Source organism: Perna viridis, chromosome 4 (genome assembly GCF_037379345.1).
Source record: "Perna viridis isolate PV_CMFRI_1.1 ecotype Kerala chromosome 4, ASM3737934v1, whole genome shotgun sequence".
Lineage (NCBI taxonomy): Eukaryota > Metazoa > Mollusca > Bivalvia > Mytilida > Mytilidae > Perna > Perna viridis.
Window position 1 is genome coordinate 23813010 of NC_142448.1, and position 13671 is coordinate 23826680.

At 30.9% G+C, this 13671-nt stretch overlaps 1 protein-coding gene across 2 annotated transcripts in view; it reads right to left on the reverse strand.

The window, feature by feature from the left end:
• Positions 1-13671, reverse strand: part of LOC148619410 (uncharacterized) — a 187050-nt gene that overhangs the window by 38816 nt on the left and 134563 nt on the right. For both annotated transcript variants that reach the window (XM_088579277.1, XM_088579276.1), the window contains exons 46-52: positions 13500-13595; positions 9491-9685; positions 7006-7240; positions 5898-5985; positions 3861-3963; positions 3335-3496; positions 2190-2351 (exon numbers count right to left, since the gene is read on the reverse strand). In XM_088579277.1, the coding sequence (XP_088435403.1) occupies positions 2190-2351; positions 3335-3496; positions 3861-3963; positions 5898-5985; positions 7006-7240; positions 9491-9685; positions 13500-13595 (1041 nt within the window). The remainder of the gene's footprint in view (positions 1-2189; positions 2352-3334; positions 3497-3860; positions 3964-5897; positions 5986-7005; positions 7241-9490; positions 9686-13499; positions 13596-13671) is intronic.

Genomic DNA, 13671 nt, shown 5'->3' on the forward strand with positions numbered 1-13671 from the left:
ATAAACTGATCAGCCTACCAGAGATAAGAGATTTATTTTTAAATATTACCAACTCTATGTCCACAGATTTCCTTAAGTTTGATGCTTTAATAGGTATTTCTAATTTTTCCCAAAATTTTGGTACTATAAAACTAAGAGAATAATAAATGGTATCACAACAAAGTCATATTATTGTTGTTCTTACATGACACAAATAGTAAAATAATTCATTTTTTGTGGATGTCAAGTGAATTAAAACTATGCTAAAGCTACAAAAACTTTAAGCAAACAGAAACTTGATGGGAAATTGAGTTGAAAAAACTTACACACTAGCAGAAGCTGCATATTTAATTTCAAAGTATTCCAAAGAACAGCACCCAATTTTAAAGTGATAAAATAATGAATCTATTTTAAAAAGCAACAAAAACTTAGCTGAAAAGTTTACACAAAGTACAATCCACCAAATTGAAGCTGTGTACCAAATTCTAAATTGATGAACTGCCAAGATTTATGCAGCAAATCTGTTCATTAATCTCTTTGTGGGATACAGAGGTCCCACCCTGTTAAGTTGGTTGTAGTATGGATACTACATTTAAACTTGATATGTCAGCTGTTAATTTGGATTGTGATTAAATGTTTGACAAGATTCTGACGAGATTGAAAGTGGTAATAGAAATTCAAAACTTACAGTTAGACATAAGGAAGATGTTATTTTTATACATTTTTTTTGCTGTTATTCCTTACAGATAGGGTCCATAACCTTTTAAAACCACCAGAACTTTCCTTTTGTGATATGAAACCTAGTGAGTGAGAGGAAGTTCAAAAAGTGAATACTGCCCTGATACTTAATCAAGTCGACTTAAATCATATAAAAGCCATTAACTTGAAATCACTTCTTGCAGTGACCTGATATCAATTAACATCCTCCATGCACTCCTACATATAATGGCTTATCTTCTTTTAAATTTTATCTAAATCTGTTGAGCAGTGTAAGAGGAGTTAAACTTTCAAGATTTTAAGTAAGAAAATCTCATTCTGCGATATTAGACAATCCCTTCATGGTAATCAACATTTGATGCCTAACCTTCCTTAAAAAGTTGCATAGAAATCCCTAGATCAGTTCAGAAGAAGTTGCATTTAGGGGGGAAAGGGGAGGATTACCATGTTAAGCCTGAAACTGAATAATCTCTATTTGCAGGTATCAGTCAACAATAATCTTCCGTCGTGCACATCTACATATAAATGCTAATCTTCCCAAAAAGTTTCACAAAATCCTGTCAAGTAACCACTTTTTTAGGTGGAGTTGTACTTAAAAGATATGTTGAAAGACAGACTTTGTATTCAACGGTAATAATTATTGCCTGAAAATCAGGATAATGTTTGCTGTTGACCCTTTTTAGTCCCTTGTTCTTTTATGGATAACTCTTGAAATCAATCCAAGCATGACAAATGGATCCTTTTGATACAATTTTTTAGGGATCCCTACAAATAATAAATATAATTAGTTCATTTAATGTAAAATGTTTACATCTTTTCTCTTTTTGACTCTATCCCTAACTAGTAAGGATTATTACCAAATTAATCAATGAAAATATTTATTTAGTTGTATCAAACCTACATTTAAAATTTCATAAAGATACGTACCCTTTTACAAACACTTTTGTTTTGAAATCAGAAAAAATGTGTGTAAAATTTTCAGCTCATTATTTCCTATAATCAATCCCTGTCTGTCACTTGTGAATTGTGGTGTACATCAAATTAAACGATTACCTAAATATTTATATGCTTATCTTTAGTTATATGGTTAAATTGTAAGACATTCTTGTTTTTTACCCCAACTCCAAAACCACAACCCCAAAATCAATACCAACCTTCCTTTTGAAGTTTGGAGTCAGATTTATCAAGTAATAACTTAATTTGATTCATTATAAACCTTTTGATTGGTATATCTTTTCATGGGAAGATAGGTTATTTTTTATATTTCATTGACTAACTTGGTACTACGACTTGGTCTGCAGTTTGGCAATTCAAATAATAAATAAGGCTTTGATGAAGGAACAAATCTTCAAAGCATTTCCATAAAGAGCTGCAGAATATTATGTGACAAAAAATAAAGGAGGCATACACATGTACGGACAGCAGAAACATGCCCTAAGAACAGGACAGAACATACTACATTGCACCAAAAACTATCAAGGTATTATTCTAACCATAACAAATTGTGGAGGAGTTGCTTCCCTTGCCACTAGTTTTAAATCCAAGTGGGCAGCGGTGACAGAACTCTTGTCCACTCATGTCCTGGTAATTGTCTTTGGGACAATCAGTACACCTTTTAGTGTTTGTATCATAGAATTTACCAGGTTGGCAATCATCTGCAATGGAAATAATTGACAACTTACAACAGACATACAGCTGAACTCTGATAAATGGTCTCCCTAATCAATTTCTGTGAAATCCCAAGATGAAATAGTTACAAACCATTCATCAAAGTTTGAAGAAAATTAATCAAGAAATAGAGGGCTATCCAGACAACATGTTGCTTCAGAGTTGTGCAAAGTGTAATAAGCCATACTGAGTTGCATGGCGTCTTCAATTTAATTACAACATTGTATATAATTACTTGCATAAGTATCATTCACAATTAATTATTTTTTACACATAATACACTCACACAAACCTAAATTCATTTCAACATATACAAACTTGTAGAAAAAGTCCAAAATTGTTTATTGTGGTACGACAGACACAGGTAAAAACTCATGGTCCAGCAAAGGATACATAAATAAACTCTTGATTTAAGCATTGCAAAAAAATCCAGAGTTCCAGCTTTTAATTTCTAATCACATTGATGCAAATTATCAACCTCAAAATAGTTGTTTAAGAAAAATAAGATTCACATGGTCAATCATGAAAATAGACACAATCATGTAGATTTCATTCCTAGCACTGAACTATTGTTTTTTATAGTGACTACTTGCAGGAATAAAATTTTGAACATAATTTGATGACAATTTTGAAATAAAAACCAGCAAATAATGTTTTTAATTGATTTTAAAGTAATTACAACTTATCAAACAACCAGCCTGAGTTAAACGTTATATACTTGGTCTAATAAAGAACTACAAAAAACAAAAACAAAAAACAAAAAAAGATTTTTTTTAAATGTAATTAGAAAAAAAGTCCACTTATTCACAATATTTTTAGTTTACATAGTTTATATTCATAGAAGAAAAACTTCTTAATGTTCCCTTTACTTTTCCTTTGAATAATTACTTAACAATTATCTTCCATGTGGCATAATTTTTCTAAAATATATAAGAAAAGACAATTATCTTTTTGATCAATCAGAACTTACCAACACAATCAGCTGACAAATATGATCCGTAGGTCAGAGTTGTCTTTCCTTCTATGCACGGTTGACATGTTGTCTGACCTGACAAGACTTGGTAAGTTCCAACAGGACAAAACTCACATGTCATTGTGGTGTCATTTCTGTATGTTCCTTTGCCACACTGAACTACAAACAATTAAGAAATAGCAGTATATTCTCATAGTAGTACAGATGTACTTGAATCAGAAATAACCTACGCAATATTTAAAATAGAATTTTCAAACACAAATCCCAAGATTAAATCTAAATGGCATAACAGGGGAAGGGATTTTCAAAGCTTTGTAAGAACCTTAATTAACATGTGTGCTAAATCCTACAAATATACCAGTTTACAATAAATTGTTCATTGAATATTTATCTAATTTTTTCAAAGGGTTTCATCATGGTGTTATTACTAAAGAATTTACAAGAACTTGCCACAAGTAAAACTTCAAAGTCTCATTTTCTTATCATATTTCACTTTGAATTATTTCTATGATTACAAACTTACCACATGTATCTCCAAGAACAACATATCCAGATGGACAAGAAGGACTAACAGTCACCATGACAGTGTTGTCAAGTAAATCGGCTTGTCCAACACCTTTAATGTCCTGGAAAATCATTAGTCAGATAAGCTAACTTAACAGTTTGAGAAACTGAAAAAGTGCAAATCAAAATGGAAATTTAAAAAAAAGGAATCTCAAAATAAGGATTGCGTGAAGCATAGAGTGGATCCTTCAATGTGAGCATGAAGTTGCAGTATTGTCGTGATAAGGAAAATACCCTCACTTGTACAGAAATAAGATATTGGACAGCAATCACAATTACTTATAACTTATGCGCTATCTACAGAAAGCCACATACCAAAGAGAAGAGGCAATAAAGGATCTCATTAGCCTAAAATACAACTGAAAATAAAGTTGATATTTTTAGGCAATATTTGGGCCTAATTCCCCATCACCTTTGAAATCATACCATAAATTGGGAGCCGAGAAAATTACAACAAAATTTGGATGAAGGGAAAAGTTGATTTCAATATACTACCAACTTGTAAGATGGGATATAACAAGAATATCAAATGAAAATACACAAGCTTTAACATAATTTCTCATTCATGTAGGATTAACTAGTCTCTAAAAAATATAACTTCAACTCATCTAAAACTCTTTGGGTGTAAAAACAACTTAAAATGGCCACGACTTTATAGTAATACAATCAATTAAACCGAAACTTCATCTTGATCTGTATTTTATGAAACTTAATAACCACACTTAGTTTAAAAAAGATCATTGATTATCTTCCAATGTTATCATCTGGAAATTGTCAGGAAATGGACAGACAACTTTTGTGGGTTTATCCCATAATTGTAACCTTGCCACTTTGTGTGACAGGGTATAAAAAAGAAATCTGGAGCCAGGTCAAATTGTTTGACAAAGCAGGAACAAAATTTACTTGGTATAGAAGCCATTCCTTTCAATATTCCCACCAAGTTTGCCAAATCTACTGTGTGCAAACTTCTCCTAGGTGATTTTTTTAACACAAGGCAACCTTACAGACATTATATATCATTCATGAATCACATTCATGTTATAACATTCTTGTAAATCTTTTTAACAAAACTAACCAAATGTTTGTCAAGTAATAATTATTTTATTTTCATCCTTGCACAACTCCACTGTTTTCCTCCCTTCAAATTTTTGTTTACCAGAATGGTCTATTAATAACGATTTCCTTACTTAAGTACCCAACAGTATTTGGCAATTTTTTTTTCAAGTATAACTCACAATAAGGAATTCTAATACCCTAGTGATTTTGCCCTATGTAAACTAAGACTGTAGATTTTTTATTAAATGTTTCAAATGGATTCATGAAGAAATATATCGTAAACTAGACAGGAAAATGTTTGAGATTATTTTTTTATTTGCAAAACAAGATTCCTTCAATCAAATATTCAGACTGAAAAATCTTCTATACAGTAAGGTTTACAGTCAGTATATATATGAACCAAATGTGATTCATATCAACTCATCATTTGTAGAGAACAATGAGGTCAAATTCCTCCAAGATTGGGACCTCTGGTTTCAGAAGAGCTGACCTTGAAAACAAGCTAATCAGAACCTTGGATAGTCTCTGGTAGCCATTTTGATTGATCTAGCAAATCTTAAAGTGGAACATTTTGTACAGGCTATTTTATACACCATTCCTGCCAAGTCTTAGACTGACCCAAGAGGAGATCCAGGCCTTCTCCTGCTAAAAATCTTGATTAATTTGATACTGAAAATCACTCATGCACTAGTCAGCCCCTTTTAAGAATTTCATGATCCTCCACTGCAAGTAAAATTAAAATTACTCAAGTGGTTTTTATTACCTTAAACTATGCATGATGCTGAAAATGGATAATATATCAAGATATTTCTAAATACTTAGTAAATATAAAGTTCGGTCATTACAATCCAGCATGTTGATTATGGAGGTTAGTGTCTGATGTAACATCATGTGATTGACATGAAAAACTTCTCTATTAACTTTTCAATACAGTACTTACGTCAGTTGAAAGTAAGTACTCTTGAAGTATAATAATCAACATAGCTTCTCTCATTGTATAAGTTTTTCCTTCTTTTGTAGTGGTTGGTCTGTCAAAGAAATAATAAAAAGTAAAACACAGATTATCCCTATTTTAAAATTTACTAATTAAGCATTGCAAATAAAAAAGCTTTGTACTGCACAGCATGATATGACCACAGCCAGTTGAACTTGAGGCAAGTGACGACACAATTTTAGTTTCTGTCACTGAACATAGGGACTTACAGTTCATTGTAGATGGACACACAATATTGAATAGTATTTTGAAATCCAATTTAAGTATAAAGGTCTGCTTCAGCGTGCATTCATGGATCACTTTGTTTTATTACCTCATTATCTCAAAAACAGTATATAAATAATACGATAAATTTGGTAAGCATACGTCTTAAAGGTCTTGTATTTAGGCTGGGGTTTTCATATGGAATACAATAAAAAAAAACATTTCAAAATCACACCAAAAATGAAAAGTCTATTTTTGGGGTGTGGTCCCCTTTGGTCCCTTATAACTTGAAAACCATAAGTGATATTTGAAATATGAAAGAAAAATGCAGGAGGAGATTTTCAGGAGGAACCTAATAAAAACAAATTTCAAAATCTAACCAAACATATAAAGGTGTGGTCCCTTTGGCCCCTTATTATTTGAAAAACTGTAAAAGATTTGTGAAATGCAGGCAAAGATCTAATACAAAACAAAAAAAATAAAAATCAGACCAGAAATAAACAAGCTATCGTCAAGAAATCAGACAAAAATAATTGTGTCTGGTCCCTTATTCTTACTTGGCTCAACTCACCTCACAACCCCAAAAATAAATAAATTGGAATTACAAAAGAAACTTACCTGCAGATACTTTTATTTCAGGAAAAATATGATTTGGCAATAAAACACATTTAAGATACATTTTACATTTAAGCAAACTAATTGACCAACACAATACAAATTTTCTTCAGGCTTCCCCATCTCACCATAAGTGTATAATAAATAACGATAGAATTAACTATTTTCTACTACAACAAGGGAGTATTTAAAATGGATTAGATGATATTTTCTACAGGAACCACATTTTAAGTACCTTAGTCCTGAGATTGTCAGTTCTGCATTGACTTCAGGTGAGGATCCCTCATTTATACAGCTTGTGGTGACTTCACAGGTTCCACTCATGCATGATATATCACTCCATGAATTTTTGACATTTTCCAATGCTACTACAAGTTCATTATTAAGCTCATCCTTCAGAATAGTCATACAATTAATTATAAATGTATACTTCATTGTTACAGTCAGTGCTATGTTTTGAGTGGTTTTACCTGAAAACAGAAAGGAAGAAGTGTCATTATTATTCTGATTCAATCATAGGTGAACTACTTAATTTTATTTAAAAGAGGAAAGCCATCTATAATGCAAAATATGTATTTGACACCTTTGGTGCTTTCAATTAAGGGGCTCGTTCTACTTGAACCACAAAATGGTATTCCATTATTGGTTATCATATGACTTACCAGACTAACCAAAAGTAAAATTCCTGACCGTCAGTTCATACAGGTAAATGGAAACCAATCAGTGTACATACAGTCTTGTATTTGAAATATATATATATACATGTATTGTTTCTGTTCAATTTGCTACTGCTCATTTCTGAACAAGAAAATAAAGGTGACTATTCACAAGTTAATTCTCTATTTAAATTAATTTTAACATAAAAATGAAACTTTGGACGGGAATCGATATCCAATATGAATTTACATGTACATTTGCAAAACATGAAGGGGTCAATAAGAGTTCTTATGATTTCAGCATAAAAGCTTTAAATAACAAAATCATGATCAGATTGGTAATCGGTTTCAGATCTGTCAGTGATCATTCAACCATTGGTCATCGATCTGTCAAATAGTTGCACAGAGTGGTTCAGGGACTGTAAAACTACAGACCACAAATGTCACCTCCAATAAGTTAGGCTCCAATGATAATTTCACCAAGTTCAATTTGCTATGGAGCTCCACCTTAAGTTTAAACTGAGGAAAACTATACAATGTATATCACCTAAAAACTGCATGCTTAGATCAATAACTCTGAAAATATCATGTAGGCTTTACTACCTTGCAGTATGAGTCCTAAAAGACAATGAGCTTAAAAAAATAGAATGGGAATTCCCCTCATATTTGTGTATGACTATTTTTGTGTATGCTCTAAAAGCTCATTCGTTGAATTAGTGGTATGGAACTTAAATAGATTTTTTCTCATATGTTGCATCGTAACTTGAGAACAAATATCCCTGTATTGCTACTTGAACATCACATTTATAAGAAGTCTAACATCTTACAAAAATCGCAAAATTGCGAGAGTATAAGCTTCAACATAACTTAACATATGTGGTATACATGTAAGACTCCACTACTTTCTGCCATCAGGGCCCTGCCACTATATTTAACAAATCATGTCAGGGCTGTTACTTTGCTATCTTTTGGTGTAACCTTTTGATATTTGGCATGAAGGTATATCAGCTCAAGATCTAGATGATGTGTTGCAAACTATAATTGATGATCTTTGACCTTGAACTTTAACCTTAATGATTTTAAAGTACAAATTCATGCCCAAGCTGTAAATTTGTTTTCTTTTGGTGTAGGCATATTGATATTGGTCATGGGGTACATGTTTACAAGGCTAAGAACATATGTGGCATTCAATCAAAGTTAGGCTTGAGGATAACATTGGAGGGGTTGATGACCATAAGCAAGAATGAATTAGAAAAATAAAAAAAACATTTTCCTGGTTTCCGCCATTCCCATGCCAGAAATAAGCATTTTCTTCATTTTTGAATGAAATGACAACTTTCATTCTGGTCATAATCATATATGGTTTGTCAAACATCTAATCACAACAGAGATGTGCTTTCATTGTTTGTGTTTTTTTCTTTATTCATCTTAAGTGTTCACCAATTTACAGGAAATAAAATTATGCAGCCTAACTTAATGAAGATTTATTTTGGGGGTTAATTTTGAATAATCTTTGCTTATTTATACAGGAATATGGTATGATGAACAGCAGGGAGGCAGATATACAGTAAAATAAAGAATCAAATGGCAAAACCTGAATTTGTAAAAGCAGAAATCCATGAATCAATGGGCAATGCATATTCCTGTTTATAAACTATTCCTCAAGAAGCACTTACAACAGCTAACATTGAATAAAAAGATACCATACAATGCTGCTGCACTTGAGAACCATGATACATGATCAACCATCATGTTAGTTTCACAATGTGGACATTTTGAACATATATAGTGCATGTACATGCACAATGTTTTTTGCATGGAATAATAATTGACTTCTGAGGACTGAAAATTTTACTATAAATAGCAGTACGTGTATTCCATTTTTTTTTATTTTCACAAAATGATGAAGTCAGCATATGCAAACAAAACCCAACTTATCTAGACAACACAATAACTTTCTGAAGGCTCAACAGTTTAGTTACTTATCAACTGATATACTATATAAAGATTCTAAACTTCTCTATAATTTTTATGTTGTTAATATAACACAATCACAAAACTGACCTCCGCATGTGGGAAGAACAAACTGTTTCCATGGATGTTGATAGTTAAACACACCAAGACGTCCACAAGTGTATGTATTCCTATGGTCTATAGACAGGCTGTTTCCACTAGCACAACTTAAACCACAAACGCTCTGGTTGTTTTTGCATCTATCAATAGATGCATCTGTATCAGGAGTTGGGCACTCATCAAAATCTGGTAGTGAGACAAAAATCGTTGTATAATAATTGGGTAAAAAGTAGAAAATTATGAAGTGAAAATAAAGATTTTTGTTTACTATTAAAACATTATTCTACCACATTATCAAGTTTTGGTGTTGTATGAGTTGTTAGATAAAATCATGAAAGTTGTAACTTCATAATTGAATTCTACCCTGGAAATTATAACTTTGTAGGATAGAAAAGAATTAAGTGCCTCTGTAAGAATCAGGCAGAGGGTGAAACATGGTAAAAAAAACCAACTATTTTAAGAAGTAATTTTGACTATTTGCACCATCAGAATCAAGAAAAAAATATAAGATTTTTTCATATCCTTTTTGGTAAATGGAGTTATAATTTCACTGAAATGCACTTAAAATGAACATTTCAAGGGCAGTTACTCTGTCCAAAATCTCATTTTTCTAACATTCTATTGAAAAAATTCTGAACAAATCCAGTGGTGCATAGTTCAAATAGTGGTCTTTTCAAATTAAGAAATTATTCTTGAGTAAAATTATATCGTCAGACCTGTGAGGTTGTGACACGCATGTTTCAATTTTTGTCCTATTTTGCCCGATACTTCAGAAACTGACACTTAAATATGACTTCCTGTTTAATAAGTCATGTCAATAAGGTAAATGTGAAAAGAAACCAAACATTATAAATTTTTCCCAACTGTGAAAATACAAACAAGTTATCATATCAATTACATGTTAAAAGACCATCTTAACAGTTTATTCTTGAGTTGTTTGCTGAATTGACATGATGTATATATGTATTGAGAGAATCAAATAAAAGACCATCTTAACAGTTTATTCTTGAGTTGTTTGCTGAATTGACATGATGTATATATGTATTGAGAGAATCAAATAAAAGACCATCTTAACAGTTTATTCTTGAGTTGTTTGCTGAATTGACATGATGTATATATGTATTGAGAGAATCATATAAAAGACCATCTTAACAGTTTATTCTTGAGTTGTTTGCTGAATTGACATGATGTATATATGTATTGAGAGAATCATATAAAAGACCATCTTAACAGTTTATTCTTGAGTTGTTTGCTGAATTGACATGATGTATATATGTATTGAGAGAATCAAATAAAAGACCATCTTAACAGTTTATTCTTGAGTTGTTTGCTGAATTGACATGATGTATATATGTATTGAGAGAATCAAATAAAAGACCATCTTAACTGTTTATTCTTGAGTTGTTTGCTGAATTGACATGATGTATATATGTATTGAGAGAATCAAATAAAAGACCATCTTAACAGTTTATTCTTGAGTTGTTTGCTGAATTGACATGATGTATATATGTATTGAGAGAATCAAATAAAAGACCATCTTAACAGTTTATTCTTGAGTTGTTTGCTGAATTGACATGTACATGTATATATGTATTGAGAGAATCAAATAAAAGACCATCTTAACAGTTTATTCTTGAGTTGTTTGCTGAATTGACATGATGTATATATGTATTGAGAGAATCAAATAAAAGACCATCTTAACAGTTTATTCTTGAGTTGTTTGCTGAATTGACATGTACATGTATATATGTATTGAGAGAATCAAATAAAAGACCATCTTAACAGTTTATTCTTGAGTTGTTTGCTGAATTGACATGTACATGTATATATGTATTGAGAGAATCAAATAAAAGACCATCTTAACAGTTTATTCTTGAGTTGTTTGCTGAATTGACATGATGTATATATGTATTGAGAGAATCAAATAAAAGACCATCTTAACAGTTTATTCTTGAGTTGTTTGCTGAATTGACATGTACATGTATATATGTATTGAGAGAATCAAATAAAAGACCATCTTAACTGTTTATTCTTGAGTTGTTTGCTGAATTGACATGATGTATATATATATTGAGAGAATCAAATAAAAGACCATCTTAACAGTTTATTCTTGAGTTGTTTGCTGAATTGACATGTACATGTATATATGTATTGAGAGAATCAAATAAAAGACCATCTTAACAGTTTATTCTTGAGTTGTTTGCTGAATTGACATGATGTATATATGTATTGAGAGAATCAAATAAAAGACCATCTTAACAGTTTATTCTTGAGTTGTTTGCTGAATTGACATGTACATGTATATATGTATTGAGAGAATCAAATAAAAGACCATCTTAACAGTTTATTCTTGAGTTGTTTGCTGAATTGACATGATGTATATATGTATTGAGAGAATCAAATAAAAGACCATCTTAACTGTTTATTCTTGAGTTGTTTGCTGAATTGACATGATGTATATATGTATTGAGAGAATCAAATAAAAGACCATCTTAACAGTTTATTCTTGAGTTGTTTGCTGAATTGACATGTACATGTATATATGTATTGAGAGAATCAAATAAAAGACCATCTTAACAGTTTATTCTTGAGTTGTTTGCTGAATTGACATGTACATGTATATATGTTTTGAGAGAATCAAATAAAAGACCATCTTAACAGTTTATTCTTGAGTTGTTTGCTGAATTGACATGATGTATATATGTATTGAGAGAATCAAATAAAAGACCATCTTAACAGTTTATTCTTGAGTTGTTTGCTGAATTGACATGATGTATATATGTATTGAGAGAATCAAATAAAAGACCAACTTAACTGTTTATTCTTGAGTTGTTTGCTGAATTGACATGTACATGTATATATGTATTGAGAGAATCAAATAAAAGACCATCTTAACTGTTTATTCTTGAGTTGTTTGCTGAATTGACATGATGTATATATGTATTGAGAGAATCAAATAAAAGACCATCTTAACTGTTTATTCTTGAGTTGTTTGCTGAATTGACATGTACATGTATATATGTATTGAGAGAATCAAATAAAAGACCATCTTAACAGTTTATTCTTGAGTTGTTTGCTGAATTGACATGATGTATATATGTATTGAGAGAATCAAATAAAAGACCATCTTAACAGTTTATTCTTGAGTTGTTTGCTGAATTGACATGTACATGTATATATGTATTGAGAGAATCATATATAACAACCTTCTAAATGTTAACTGAAATGTGAAATTAAAATTCTCAAAATTTGACCAAAAAATATGATAAAAGATGACAAATATACAGAGAATTCTTTCAACAAATGTACAATTTCTCTACAATTTCATAAATCTTTTATGGATACCTGGCTTCTTCGAATGGTATGCCTGTATTTAATTCAAGAAAATGTCCATGGCTACTTCTTGTCCTAATGAATAAACAGTGAATGACCAACTGCTGTTGTTGTATTAGGTAAACGTTTCTTCTTTAAGTAAAGTATATACAGTGCAGTATATACATTGGAAGAGAATATTAAATTTACTTCTACAACTTTAGAAACCATCATATTTCATGGTTTTCCAAGTAATTATGACTGTTCATATCAAAAATAAATTTGATATTTTGTGGGAAAGGTCATGTAATGTTTTAATCCAGGAGGTGAAACATATGAAATATTCACAAGAAATAAAGATATAAATCATAAATTTATATGCCATCTCTGGAACATGGAGGAATTAGAAAGCGTAGAATAGTATAATGCAAAGCCTAGAATAGTATAATAGAAAGCCTAGAATAATGTAATAAAAAGCCTAGAATAGTATAATGGAAAGTCTAGAATAGTGTGATAGAAAGCCTAGAATAGTATAATGGAAAGTCTAGAATAGTGTGATAGAAAGTCTAGAATAGTATAATAGATGCCTAGAATCTATAATTTTATGTGCCCATATCAATTTTACATTAAGCAGATTGGTCTAGAACACAAAAGGGTCTTTTTCAGTGACATAATGAAGCATACTTACATTTGATATAGATTTTAAATCTACAGATGGCATAATTCATAGCATCATCATAACCAACAACCACTTCATTTGTCCTACCAAAAGTGTACACTTCATCTAAAAAGAAATAATCATATCCAGAACTGATTCAGTAATCATATCCAGATCTCAACAAACTTAAAATATTCCTTTT